The following is a 15,794-nucleotide window of genomic DNA, read 5'->3' as shown; positions in this document are numbered from 1 at the left end:
GAAGTTTACCTATTAAATAGCAAAATGATATAGAACTGATGGGATTTTATTAGCATCTCAAAGAAAGATCCAAGGAAGCTCCAATAAGAAGAGGTACTTCCAAGGTTTGTGGAAGATGAAGGCAACTAGTAAGATGCAAGGTGACAAATGTGGATGTTGTGAGAAGAACTTGGAGAAGTTTGTAATACATTGGAGGTAATGTAGGAATGTTTGTAAGGATTTATCATATTGGATATGATAAAAATTTCTAGGATTCTAATAAAATACAACTTGTGAGATTTTAGATCTAATATTCATTGCCATTTAAAGTTATAATCATCCAACACCAAATCTATGGAATTTGTTATTAAGCAGGAAGTTGACCTTATTTTGATGGAATCTTAATTTAACATTATTCCTATTTAACTCAAATAGGGAGTAATTCCTATTGCACATTCACTTAAATTGATTTTCATTTAAATAAGGTTTGATTCTTTTATCTGCCTACAGAGTCTGCTTATCCGAAGCCACCAAACAACCACCCAATTCCTGTCGAAGGCAATGAATTTTTTAGGAATAAAAAAGGTATTTTGAACCTTTTTGGTTCAATATTTGTTGGTATTAACGACATTAAACTGGCATGATTCAATACAGGGAGTACAATCCACTGCTGTTCCATACACTGAGATACTCCGGTACCATTGCGCACATGCATGGCCTTGCCAGTACTGAGCTAGCAAGGATCAGCACCTAAAACATTGCTTTAAACAAAGACAAAAGACAAATGATACCTTGGACCTTAAAAGATGGTAAATTAGGGATAAAATTATGTAGCATGTGATAGTTAATATGATGGAAATATGTTAGCCTCAAAGGATGGTTAGGATTATCTGCAACATTTGTTGTCTAATTCCAAAACGAATCTTTAGTATATTACACTGGACATCACCAGTTAGTCTAACAACAGAATGGTGCTACAACAGAAATGAACTGACAATGCTCTCTACTCATCAATGCAAAAAAAGTCAGATGACATTTAAAAACTAGCATTCCAAAATTCTATCTGAGAAAGATCATGCAACAGCACATTTTGAACAAATTATGTCCCAACACAAAGGAGGTATCCACTGTTGTCTACATCATGGTGCTACTCTATATCCAAGATAACAGTTAGCATCCTTAACCAGCTGCAATTATCCACATAGCAGATCCTAAGACAGAATAGGCAACACCTGCAAGCTACTCATGCTAGCTAAGAAACTGACATAGTTTTGCATGAAGAGGAATTTAAACTCCTCAAAAAGCAATAAAAAGCCACAGTGGTTCAAAATTGCATACAGATTAAAATTAATATTACAATGAGTCGATATCAATTATCGCTTATTGGAAGTGTTTAACAAAATAACTGCCTTCTATGATTAACAAGGAAAAGAATGGATGTAATAATGCATCAACCAAGTAGACAATGACCTAAATGCCACCATGTCTATGCCAAAAAACCAAGCAGAAATGGTTCTTCACATAAGCTACATGCTGATGAAACATGAACTCCAAACTTACGAATGACTAGAAAAGAATTTATTCAACAGCTAATTTTTTTTATTTCAGAGAGATAAACCAAGTCAAAAGCAAAAGGAAAGAACAAACTATTATAAAAAAGCAACCCTATGCTTAAATAAAAAATATGGACAGCAAAACTACGTAAAAAAGTATCATACTTTCAAGATCTTGAACTAGGGCCTTCAAGTGAACATACTCTTCATCTTGAAGCTTCTTCGCCTCTGGAAATATCAATGCAGTATTAGAAGTTTAGAGATTGGATTTAAACCTTACGTGCTCCAATATACAAATACATATAAACAATTCCATATCTGACCAAAGAATTAAAATTGAATTATAGAGGATTGCAAAATGCATTAGATTGAAAACATGAAATTTCTACCCCCATCTCTCTCTCTAATATATGTTCATACATACATACGTACGTACATGTCATGCCTCCGCTCCAAGATCGCGAGCCAGAGGTTGCGGCAACCGCCGCATACTCATGAAAAACTCTCCCCATAAGCATGCAATATGTATCTCATCACAATATCATAAGATAATAGCAAAATAAAATTCAAATAATTAATATTCAACTCTAATTAAAATAACTAATTCAACTATCTTACAAAATAAAATTTCATAATTTTCTATCAACATCTATAAATCTTAATCTGGATAAAGATATCAAATTATGCTTTTAATTCGCTCTTCCATATAAAATCCCCGAGTCAAGCTAGTCCTCTGAATTTGTAAAAACAGTAAAATATAAAGTAACGAGCAAGATAGCCCAATAAGTAATGTACATTTTACTTAGATACATTCAGCAATAATAATATACTAAAGATAAGCATGCGAGATGCATCAATTCAAAATATATATCACTAATCAAATAAGATCCATGCACATTCACTTTCGTTCATAAATCAATTTCTTTCAAAACATCACGTTCATCTCGACAACCATAAACTAAATCAAAGTACCAGTGCATAATCCCCACTGGTAGAATATCAGATTGCCAGTATTTAACTGTCCTACTAGCAGGGTATCACAGTACCAGCGCACAACTTCCACTGGCAGAGTATCAAAGTACCAGTGTTTAACCATCCCACTAGCATGGTATCAAAGTACCAGTGCACAACCCCCACTGGTTGAGTATTCGATTACCGGTGTTTAACCACTCCACTGATAGAGTATCAAAGTACCGGCACACAACCCCCACTAACAGGGTATCGGAGTACCAACATTTAATCGTCCCATTGATAGGATATCAAAATACCAACATTTAACCTCCACTGACGACGTTCAATATATAGTCAGGCCGCGAATCAAAATTCATCTCAAAACAAAATACTTCATATTTCAATTCAAAGAGTCATGAACCAGGTCACATTGAAATCATTTAATATAATCCATATCAAATTCAATACATTCAATCATAGATCACTTAATATTTCGAAAAGAGAATATATTTGGTGATTCAAAATACATGCATCAAATTTATAAATCATGAATAATCCAATATAAAAAATATTTTATATTTTATTGATAAATCTAAAAAAAATGAGGCATTACTTACCTCACGTATTTCGATAAATCCACATAATTCCATAATTTTTTTTTCAAAATCTTCAATTCATAGATCACATTGCAGTGTCCCACTGCTGGACATCTTGTCGAGACAACTACAATCTTATACATAATAAGGTCCAATAATCAGAAAAGATATGAATAATTAAGACATGATAAACGATAGTCGCATCTTACGGTCCGAATCGATCTAGTCATGATAATTTTATTCGATCATGATTAAACTAAGATACAGATGGTTCAACAGAGATCAAGAGTGATCAAATCAGTAATATTGACAAGAGTCAAGATGGAGGCTAATACAGTGCTTGGCAAACAAAGATCAGTTCGATCAAGTAACTTCATTTAATCAAAATCATATTAAGGTACAATTAGCTCCATAAAGATCAAATAGATCAAACTTGATGATATCCGGATCCAGCCAAGATGGATACCGACATGCTATCCGGCAACCATGGATCAGGATCCTTCATTAAGCTCAATCAAAATCATTGAAAAGAAGTCTTTCACTAGACTAATCTTAGAGAGAGAAATCATCATAGAAAGAGAAAGTATTGAAGAGAGTATTCTTAGAAAGAAAGTAGAGAGAGAAGATGGAGAGAGAGTGGGAAGAGAGAGGAAAGAGGAGAGAAAATCTCCTCTTTTTTCTTTCTTTCTTTTTTCTTTTTTTCCTTTTTCCTTTTTTTCTTTCTTTTTTTCTCTCTCTTGGTTCCATGCTAAAATAAGGGATGATTTTCTCCCTTCTATTCATGGAAGGAAGGAGCACCACCGGCATGGCTGTGGCCGATGGTGGCTAGGACTGCGACGGCATAGCCTGAAGATCCCAGATCGGTGATCGGCAATGACAACTGGCATCGAAAAATCCAAAAAATCAGGGACAGAAATGATAAACACATTAAATATATCTACAAAAGCACCAATTTGTAAATTAATTCAGTTTTATTCTTTAGAAATTGATGCTTCTATTTATCTTTTGCAAAAAAGATGATCGCCAATGCAAAGAGCCCAATTCGCAAGTTAAAAAGATTCAAATTAGGAGTAAATCGGACTCAAAACGGATCCCGAATGGAGACCCAAAGGTGGCCAAATCCAAGCCGAATTCCTATTCAAATTGAGCCCAAAATCAACTCCAACCGGCCCATAAACCAAGCCCAAATGGCGCCCGATCCAGAATAGACCAGCCGCTCGATCCACAGGCACTATTGTGCGGTCCACAGGAACAGGACCACGCAATCTTTTATTGCGGTGCACGGGAGAGGAGCGCGGTGGGGGCTGGTTTTGCGCGATCCGATTGTTGGCAACAGTCTTCATGCGCGATCGAATGGTGCAGAACGATGCCGGTTGATAAGAACTGATCCAGCTCTGTTTTGCACGATCCAACGGTCCATATCACATGCCAACCTTGATCCAACAGCCAGAATCGAAGCTGGATTAATTACGACTCTAATCCGACTGTAATTGGGCTCCAATCAGCAAGATCTGGGTGGTTGGATGCTGATCGGACGGCCAGAATACTTCTACACGATCTAGACGCGATCTGGATGCGATTTTCACAAAAAATTCTCCCCTATTTAAGGGGAAGGCCGTGGGCAGAGATGAGAGGAGCTGCAGTACCTTTTATTTTCTTTTTATTCTGAAATTCTGTAGGGGGTTTTGAGGGAGAAAGAGAGTGGCAGCCAGGAGTCTTCTTCCTTGTGTTCCTCCCGTGAAGATGATGCTTGCAGACACCATGCACGGCTAAACTCTGAGTCTCCAGGGGAGTAGATGAGGTTCTATTAATATTTTTCTTTTAGTTTTTATGTCATGTAACTAGATCTTGATTGTAGTGATTCTTTCCTTCAGGAATAAAATCTTTCTTTTATTACTTCAAGTATTATGCTTCTTTGTTTGGACTATAATTTAGATCTTTAAATAGCCTGTGGCTACGTAGAAACAAGTCATGATTTAAGGATACGATTCATGCTCAGCGAGATAGGCTATGACTGGAATCTGATTATAGGATATTTTATTTATTTTTATGATTTGATACTTAGAATAATCTATGACTACATAGGGACAGATCAAGGCACTACGATCTGTAGCCAGCGAGATAGGTTGTGATCGAGAATCAATCATAGTTTTAATAATTACATAATAAATAACTAATTTATATTTTATTAAAAAGAAAAAAAATCGAATCGAAACCCTGGGGCACCTTTCTTATTTGCTTGCTTATTAATTACAATTTCAGTATTTGCAATCTAATTAAAATTCTTAAAAATCCTAATTAAAAGTGACCATAACCCCATTAATCGCTGCAGAATCGACATCCGACTCAACCCTTACTACTTAATTGTTGAATCGATTTATTTATTTTTGATGTTATTGACGATTAAACATCAAATTTTGGCACCATTGCTGGGGATCATTGGCATGGTTGTGATTACAAAAAAAAATTATTTACTGCCTTCTTTAATTTTATTGCTTTCTTAGTTAAATGCTTTAATTGTTTTTGCTTTTATTTCAATGACTTTATTTTCTAGCTTGCCTTTTGTTCTCTTGACCTAAACAAAAAAGAAAAAAGAAAAAAAATAACATAGCATAAGAAGTTAATTAATATAAAGAAACCAAAAAATAAAAAAATATTCTACTTCTATTTGGACACCTTGCTTTATTTGCATTGCATCTTTTCATAAAACACTTTAAGGGCACAAACCCTAACATAAGATAAATTTTGACTGATGTCTAGGAAAGTGGCTCAAGAACGAGATCTCAAAGAAAGATGGTTACTTAATTGGTACCGTTCACTTATCTGACCAATTTTAATTGGTGTCTAAGGAAAGCAACCGAGAGACCCCCACCAATCTCACACTTACTTGACAGTTGAGTGGTTAATCTTTTATTTGGAGTGCTCAAAGGCAGCCTTGAAATAATTAAGAGCTATCTAACCCAGGGCAACCCTTAGCTAGGATTGATTACATAACTTGATTGCTTACAACCATTAAACCTAATAAAACTCTTCACATCTATTTCTTAGCTTTAGGACTCTAGGTTCTCGTCTTTAGAATTTCTTTCATCCTCTTTCTTTTATAATCTAAAAATCTAAAAAAAAACAAAAAAAAATCCTATAAAGATTGAAATTTTCTGTGCTTGCTCTAAAGGTATAATTGTAGGATTTATACTTGGACACCGTTCATTACGACCCGAGATTCAACCCCTAGATCATGAAATTGAAAGAACCCTGAAAGCAAACTGACCTAGAAACACGGACCAAAATCAGGAGAATGATCCACCTAGGTAGTTAAAGGAGTACTTTACTCCATCAACATATACCTACTCTCCTTGCATTCAGGTGCCTCCAGTTGAGGCAGTACAATATAAAATCAAGTCTAGTGTTATACAAATGCTCCCATCTTTTTATGGACTTGCCAATGAGGACCCATACAAACATTTGGATGAATTCCTGAAAATATGCTCAACTAATAAGATTCAAAATTTCTCTGATGATGCGCTCAGGCTGAAAGTATTCCCCTTTTCATTGAAGGATAAAGCTAAATATTGTCTAAATTCCTTGGATACGATAATAATTTCATCCTGGGATCAACTTCAGAGGAAATTCCTCAAAAAGTACTTCCCAATAGAAAAGACTAATTAAATCCATAAGGCCATAACTAGTTTTTCCTAATTGGATGGGGAGATGTTTCATCAGACCTGGGAGAGGTTAAAAGAACTGATTAGGAAATGCCCCCATCATGCTGTACCCAAATAGCAACTGGTCCAGTGCTTCTATGATGGCCTGTCAAAGAAGCACCAGCAATGGTTGTGCCTCCTGTGGTGGAACCTTCATATTGAAAAATGAGCATGAAGCCTGGCAACTTTTTGAAACATTGAGTGAAAATTCACTGCACCACATGTCTGTTGCCAAGAAAGACCCTCCTATGATTGAACCTAAACATGGTGGGATTTATGAAATTGGTAGTTTGATGGACATCCACAATACAGTAGATGAATTATCTCAAAAATCGAACCGATTACTGTAAGTGGCACCCACCAATACCCCAGCCACACCTATGATCAATGTTTGTTCCATATATTCGAGTCCTGTACATACTATTTCTGATTGTCCTGCTGCACCATAATTCTCTAAGTTCATATATGAACAAGTAAACCAAGCACAAACTCAGAATAATTATAAATCATGACACAACCCTTACTCAAACACCTACCATCCAAACTGGAGAGATCACCCAAATTTTTCATGAAAACCCCAACTTGTGGTTAATCCGGCTACTTACAAACTCAATTTCCAGGAGTCACAATATCGGAGCCCATCCTACCCTCAGCACCAAAATATTCCTCAACCTTCTCCTAGTAACCATAGTTCAACCTTTGAGGTCTTAAAAATCTTAGAGAGACTGGAAGTCAACATTCAAACCCTCCACTCCCACACTCAATCGATAGCCAAGCTAGAGATCCAAATAGGTCAATCAGCTACTGCCTTCAATAGGAGGGAGGAGGGAAAACTGCCCAATCAACCCAAGACTAATCCTAGAGGTCAATATAGAGCTGAGAATTTTAATGCCCACGAAACTTTTCCTGAGCAGGCCAAATCTATCATGACCCTCTGGAATAGTAAGGTCATAGAACAACCAGGTGAAATTAAAAAGACCAAAATCAATGAAAACTTGACTAAGCCTGAACCATCCAAGCATAAGGAAGACCCTAAGGCAAGGGAAGAACCAACATTGTTAGCACCACCTCAATTACCTAGAGCTCCATTTTCAAGTGCACTAGAATCCCCTGCGCCATTTAACAAGACGGGTAAACTAGAAGAAATGTTAGAACTATTTAAACAAGTCCAAATAAATTTACCCCTTCTTGATGCAATAAAACATATCCCCACTTATGCTAAGTTCCTGAAAGATTTGTGCACACAAAAATGAAAATCCCGAAAAAAATCTACCTCACTGAATAAGCTAGTCTAGTCTTCCAACACGCTACCCCTCCTAAACTTAAAGATCCAGGTGCCCCTATCATCTCTTGTGTCATATAGAACCTACACATTGAGAAAGCTTTGTTAGATCTGGGGGCTAGTGTGAACCTTTTGCCTAGTTCAGTATATGACCTCTTTGGATTTAGTGAATTAAAACCTACTTCGATAATCTTGCAATTAGCAGATAGATCCGTTAAGACACCATGTAGGATGATTGAGGATGTTTTAGTAAAGGTAGAAGAGTTCTACTTTCCTGTTGACTTTCTGGTCTTAGATATGGAGCATTATGGCGATCCAAGACAAATTCTCATAATTTTAGGATGACCTTTCCTAGCTACAGCCAATGCATGTATTAATTGTAGAACAGGAGTCATGGATGTCTCATTTGGGAATAGAAAACTGAGGTTAAATGTATTTTAGGCTCCTCACGGATCACAAACCACTAGTTTCGAAGTTAACACGGTAGAAAAGACAATAGAGGAAGCTACCCCTAAAAAAATTTCTCAGAACCCAGTGCATACACATTAGAATCCTTTTGAAGTGGATGATTTTGACCTAGATGGATATATTGAAAATATGCACACATTACTAGAGCCATCCAATTTTAGCACTACTCCCCTATGGGCTGATATGAGCCTTTATCTGCAATACCTGCTCCAATAGCTCTCTTTTTAGAATCGCCATCGGTCCTAGAACTGAAGCCACCCTCGACCACACCTGAGTATATATGCATAGGACCATATGACATGCTCCCAATTACCAGTGCATCAGATCCAACTCCTAATCCAGAAACCCAATTTAGAAGCATGTTAGAAAAACAAATAAAAGAAATCCTTAATAAACAAGGGACTAAGAGTAGGGTCACGATCCATCTTCTGAAAATAGATAATAATGAAATAATGAAATTTATCAATAATGGGGTTACAAGCTATCTTTCTAAATTTGGGTGTGAAAAACCACTGAAATTTTTCAATCCAGCATTTGATCCTTGATAGGTAAGAGAATTGGCATAGTCTGACTGAAGACTTTAAACTTAGCGCTTGTTGAGAAGCAACCCAATTTCTTAGAAGTAGTCTTAATAAAAGTCTGGCTGAAGACGTTGAATTTAGCACTTTCTGAAGGCAACCCAAATCCTTGCATTTTACTTTCATTTTTCTTTTCAGTTTCTTTAAGAACCCGACTTCAGGAAGGACTATCAACCAAGTTGAGGGGAGACCTACATCTGCTATCCTCAGGGCCAAAGCTGAGCCAATAACAAATTAAGCCCAGGTAAACCCCTTCCTTTTTTCTTCTTTCTATGTATCACACTATTTCTCTCCTCCATTGAGGACAATATCATTTAAGTTGGGAGGAGCGGGAGAATAACTAATTGAGTCCTCAAGTATGATCAGAAATAATTAGTTTTGTGTACCCAAATTTTATCTTGAATTAAAGTTAATTAGGCATCCTAATCAATGAATAATTAATGGCCTAAATAATTTTAGAGACACTGAGGAAAAAATTATTAAAGAAACCCAATGAATGGTAGGATTTAGACTAGACCAAATTTTGGAGTGATTCCAGAATCCTCTTCCTACCTATCTCAATGAAGAATCTACTTCATGGAAGTATGGGTAAAAAGATCGAGGTATGCAAAAGTTCTCCTTATTTCATTAAAAAAAAAGATTTAACATTATCTCACTGAGTAATCAGATCTTTTCGTCTAAGTAAGCGTTATGATTCACGTCAAAAGGTGAGGATGCCAAGAGACCTATTATAGAGTCAATCTCACCTCAGCTTTTTTGGGACTCGGTCAGTAAACCTGAGGGGCATTCTATACCTAATGCGCTAAAGTCAACTGGTTTAAGAGTCATTGGCCGAAAGCTTGCTACAAAGGTCAGCTAGAAGGCTGAAGAGGCTAAGACATTGCACTAGACTCTTTTTGAAAAAAAAAGAAAATAATAAGGAGACTAAATTGTAAGATAATAAACCAAGCTCACATCGAGTCAGAGAACTTAAAGAGTAGAGTGGAGAATTGGTGAAAAAAGATCTCTAAAAATTTTTATGAATAACACTCAACCACTAACTAGATCGAATTAGTAATCCAATGAAGTACCTCTTTAATAGACTAGCCGGGTATCAGCTGCCTTTAGAAATGTCTAGGATAACTTTCAATTCAAAGGCGAGTCAGTACGCACTGCTAATTTATCTATTTTATACGAGGACGAGCAAAATTCAAGTTGGGAGGTATGATAAGTACATTAAATATATCTATAAAAGCATCAATTTGTAAATTAATTCAGCTTTATTCTTTAGAAATTGATGCTTCTAGTTATCTTTTGCAGGAAAGATGATCGTCAATGCAAAGAGCCCGATTCGTAGGTTAAAAGAATTCAAATTGGGTGCAAATCGAACTCAAAATGGTTCCCAAATGGAGACCCAAAGGTAACCCAAATCCAAGCCGAATTTCTATTCAAATTGGGCCCAAAATCAACCCAAACTAACCCATAAACCAAGCCCAAATGGTGCCCGATCCCCCGTGGACCTGTCGCTCGATCTACAGGCACTACCGCGCAGTCCACAAGAACAGCATCGTGCAGTCTTTTATCGCGGCGCACAGGAGAGAAGCGCAGTGGGGGCCGATTTTGCGCGATATGATGGTTGGCAGCAATCTTCATGCACAATCGGATGATGCAGAACGATGTCGGTCGATAAAAACTAATCTAGCTCTATTTTGCGTGATCCAACGGTCCATATCACGCGCCAGGCTTGATCCAACGGCCAGAATCGAAGCCGGATTAATTAAAACTCTAATCCGACTATAATTGGGCTCTAATCGGCAAGATCTAGGCGATTGGATGCTGATCGGACGGCCAGAAGACTTCTATGCGATCCAAATGCGATCTGGACACATTTTGGATGCGATTTTCATAGGAAATTCTCCCCTATTTAAGAGGAAGGCCATGGGCAAAGATGAGAGGAGCCGCTGAACCTTTTATTTTCTTTTTATTCTGGAGTTTACTCTTATACTGATGTAAGGAAAGGATAGGTCCAAAATGATCACTTATTGATAGATATCTACTATAAATGAATATTATATTACATGTTAGATAATAGTGTCTTACTGATAAGGGTGGCATTTTTTCCCGACCCAACCCTAATGGGGTGGGTTTTGCCCGGCCCGATTAAAACAAGGGACGGGCATGGGTTCTAGAAAAGAATACTCGAAGTGGATTCAGATCGAGTACGGATAATGATATGCTCCACCCCGAACCGTCCCGATAATCTCTTGTTTAAATAAAACCCAAGGGCCGAAACCCTAGCGAGTGGCGGCCCAGTAGGTCCCCACTCCCCCATCCCCCAACACCTAAGGGTCAAACGCTAATGGAGTGGTGGCCCAATGGGTCCACACTCCCCCCCAACCCAAACAATAAGGGCCAAACCCTAGCCGAGCGGCGGCCCAACAGTTCCCCATTGCGCCCCCCCCCCCCCCCGGCGGACACTCCAACCCTAGGTCCCTAGCGGCGGCCCAGTGGGTCCCCACTCCCCCTCCCCCACCCAAACACCCAAACCCTAATGGTGGTCCGACAAGGGCTTGGTGGTGGATGAGGGTGTCAACGACAGAGAGGAAACGATGAGAGCTTGCTCTAGCTTGGTGGTGGACGAGGATGGTGCCGACGATGGAAAGGAAGCGAGATTGGGAGTTCGAGACCCTTCGCACAGGGGTAAAGGCAGCTAAGGTTCCGTTCGCTACTTCGCTGGATCAAGCATCATCAACTAGGGGAGGCATATCATCACTACTTCGGGACCATTCGCTCGGGGGAGCCACCATCATCACTCAAGGGAGGCGCCATCATTTAAGCTTCCCTATTCAGCCGCCCAAAGCCTCCGACCTTCCACCCAATTAATGGATTAAGTTAAGACTTTTTCCCATATAGATGATCTTTCTTTTGGTTTTTTTGGCTTTATCTTCTTTTTTATCAGAGATTGGAGGGAATCAGGATTTTTTGATCGGAGATCGAAGGGGGAATTTTTTATCGAAAGACTGGAAGAGAGATTTTGGATATACCCGACTAGGCCGACCCATCCCTGTATCTCTATTTTGCCTGACCCGACCCGTGATCGGTATAGGACAGATATGGATATGAATTTTTTCTAATGGGATAGGTACTAGCAGTATTGGTTAACCGACCAATACCCAACCCATTACCATCCCTAATTCATTAGTTGCTGAATCAGACCAAACCGCCCAGTTTGGCCTAATACGGACCGAATCAATGTGGAATCAGATCAGTTCGGCCCTGATTTTTGGAACAGGATCCAAACCAAGCCAAACCGGATGGTTAGGCATGGTTAGGAAATGAACCAAACGGTTCGTCCCTATTTTGTTTTTTTTTTGGGGGGTTTGTTATTATAGCTATAGTGTTTGGCAGTGTTACTGTATCCACAATGTTTTGGCAATGGGATGTTTTAAAATGACGCTTCTAAGAGGAAGAGAAGCCAGAGACATCTCTTCTTTCAGTTTTATCCCATTTTCACAATAAAAACAAGCAAAACGAGGAAAATTCATCAAATAAAGGTATGTAAACTTATCTCCTACTTCCATTTCTTCTCTTCCTCTCTTTTTTTTTAACTTTAAAATCCATAAAAATGGAAAAACAAGACGAAATCATGCCAAAATTTTTGAGTTTGGTATGATTTTATTATATATTGTAGAACTATGGATGATTTACACAATGACATTGAAATCATTACTTTTATTAAGTATATAATTTTTAAATTAAAAATATATTTTTGAAACAAAAAAATATTATTTTAAAAAATAAATTCAAAAATTAACTGTTAAATCAAAATATTGTTTAGAGGCTTGCCAGCTATTTTTGACATTAATTTGGTATCTATTTATCAAAATTTTGATACATCATATACATAGTGGCTTAGGCCAAGATTTGAATGAAATTAAAAAATAAATAGCATTTCATACATGCCCATTGTTTTAGAAAAATATATGTAGCATCCATGATAGAATTCTACATGGATCAACTTAATTTTTTTAATTTTTGAATTTATACTATTTTTTAATTTAAAAATATAAAAAATATAAAATTAATTCAAAAAAAAATAAGGAGAATCAAATTTTACTAGTTTTACATAATTATTGAATTATTGTGATTGTTCAATCTTCAAGAATGGATCCATCAAGAAAGGAGTCGGAGCATGATATTGATTGAGATCACGGATAAATGCTCTCGAATCGGCACCATTGGAGATGCTATTAGCACAATACATAATTCAAAAGAGGGTTAACTAGGTTAAAATAACACTTGACTGGTAGTTATCCCGATGTAGTTACGTCAAAAGTGCCCACAAAAGATCCGTCAACTGATGAAGAAGCACTTTGCTGATTTCAAAGCAACGAAAGAGAAGACTTCAAAGAAGAAGATAGAGATAGACCGCCAAGCCACGCAACCACCTTCCTATCACCCTAGGGAGTCAAAAGAAGCATCCATCACAGATGATGATGAAGGAAAAACTACAACAGCATGCATGCTAGAACAACAAAAATTTTCATACAAGCAGTGGAAACATTAATCTAACATGCATCTTCTAGATCTCATCTCATAAGAACATCCCTACCATGTTCTTAAGATCTACATGCGGCAAATAAAATTTTATTAAAGCAAAAAACCATGAAGATCTCATCTTCACCTTTGCGTAGTAGATATTCACTATAATTGATGATCGTGGATATCTTCTCGGTTCTTTTTGAGCTGCACAAGTATCCGACCTCTACAGCTATCCACGAGACAGATCTAAAAAAACTCCTCTCTTGTTTCTTCACCAAGAAATCAGCAAGCAACCTGATATAAGATGAGAGAACTCTCAAATCAGCACCTCGAAGCTTGGCAAGTAGAAGGAAGGTGCCCAACCTTTGGATGTGAAAACCAAGGATGCCCAACTCTTGGGCGTGAAGAAGAAAGGAGAGGGAGAGGGCATGGAGAGATCAAAAAAGAGAGGGGGAGGTGTGGAGGCTTGGAGGCTAGCTTGCTTTGGTTGCTTAGGTTTAGAGATCTCATCTCAAGCCTCTTTTATAGGCTAAAATGAAGTCTTATTTGGTTTAGGAATTCTATCAAATCAGATCCTTACCTCATAAGGAACACAAAACCAACTTCAATTAGGATTCTTGGGGTGCCTCCACTTGCTCTCTGTGACGCCAAAACCAGATGGGGCGAGCGCCCCATCTTTCTCTTTCTTTCCTAGTCGCAATAGGTCTAGGGGGCACCAATAGTTGGCACCCCATGGATCCAATCCAATTGGGTTCAAACCCAATTTCTTCTAACTCAATTAATGATGGAAAATCAACTCTTGACTACCTATAATACTTGCAATTGACTTGGTCCAATCCCCATCTCATAGGGATTCAAGTCCAAAAAGGATTTTGGGTTACCATGTGCTAGCATGGTTTCCTAAACCCAATAGGATTTCTCAAATCCAAACCAATTGGAACCACATGTCCTAATTGTACAATCCTAGATCAAATCCCTTGTTATGTGATCGCATAGGTTCAATTCTGTCTGGTAGTAGAATATATTGTGATCTTCATCAACAATATCATTGAAACTCCTTTCAATAGATTGGAATCCCTTCCAATTCAGCCAATTTGAGAATTATTAATCATCAAAATAATTCTCAATTGTTCTTACGATCCACCAGTGACACCTAGCAGTATATAGTGGCAATCCAGCAGAACTGAATAGATGAACCTCTAGGTCCAGTTGCCGTGTGGTCCGTTCTTCTATCATGAATCCCGATAAAATTAAGATTATGGATAATTCATCAACCTGATCTTGTCTTATGTAATACAATCAATCTGAGTTCTTAGTGAATCCTCATGAAAACTCTTTTCCATAATTCACACTTGTCATGGCCATGAACTTTCGAACTCAATTTCATGATCCTCATAGGACTTCTCCTTAACTATCAGGATCAATAGATCCCACATAGGTGCACATCCTATTCCTACAATGAATCTACTGCAGCCAACATATACCTCAAGATTTCGTATGACTAAAAAATCGAGTTATGGTATAGTCAAAAACTCCAGAAACCTCATTATGAATAGCCGAAGCACCACAGATCGAAGAACTATTCACACTACTGCAGCATCGAATATATCACGACGAGAAGATAAATATCCAAGTGACTACTCATGTTGGTCACACTCAGCATCATTGTTTTCTAACAAGCGCCTGCGCTCTCGCTCAGTGTCCCCACACTATAGATTCGAGACTCATTTATCCAGAAAAAAACGATCCGTGCACCAACCTATCTGAATCGATCACCATCTCCATGATGATCCTACGATCAAAAGTAGTTTATGAATTAACCATTAATGAATATGCCTCAAATTCTCAACTCTTGAAAATGTGTCATCATCTTGTTAATTCATTGGACGATTCATAGACACATTACACAATATAAATGGATAAATAACCCAAATTTTATTTCATTAATATGTCAAGATTACAAACTATGTCCTTAGAAAGATTACATGTGTCGGTCCAATTGATTCTAGAACATACATCTAACAGATGAGACACAAATTTAGGCTGCTATTGATGCAAGCTTGGAAGATTGATGGGAGCTTGAGGAGTTGGCCAAATATAGGGCTCAATTTGGACTATCGGTTTATAAGTCGATGTTGGGTTCTGCAAGCACTATGGAAGATTCA

At 37.7% G+C, this 15,794-nt stretch overlaps 1 protein-coding gene across 4 annotated transcripts in view; it reads right to left on the bottom strand.

Annotated features, from left to right (window-relative positions):
* The window catches only part of LOC105056496 (alpha-1,3-mannosyl-glycoprotein 2-beta-N-acetylglucosaminyltransferase), a 66,128-nt gene that overhangs the window by 26,487 nt on the left and 23,847 nt on the right, over positions 1 to 15,794 (bottom strand). For all 4 annotated transcript variants that reach the window (XM_073245381.1, XM_073245379.1, XM_073245382.1 and 1 more), the window contains one exon: positions 1,698 to 1,760. In XM_073245381.1, coding sequence (XP_073101482.1) covers positions 1,698 to 1,760 — 63 coding nt within the window. The remainder of the gene's footprint in view (positions 1 to 1,697; positions 1,761 to 15,794) is intronic.

The sequence above is a fragment of the Elaeis guineensis genome, chromosome 11 (assembly GCF_000442705.2).
Source record: "Elaeis guineensis isolate ETL-2024a chromosome 11, EG11, whole genome shotgun sequence".
NCBI lineage: Eukaryota > Viridiplantae > Streptophyta > Magnoliopsida > Arecales > Arecaceae > Elaeis > Elaeis guineensis.
The sequence above is the reverse complement of the archived record's forward strand: the minus strand, read 5'-3'. Positions and strand labels throughout refer to the sequence as shown.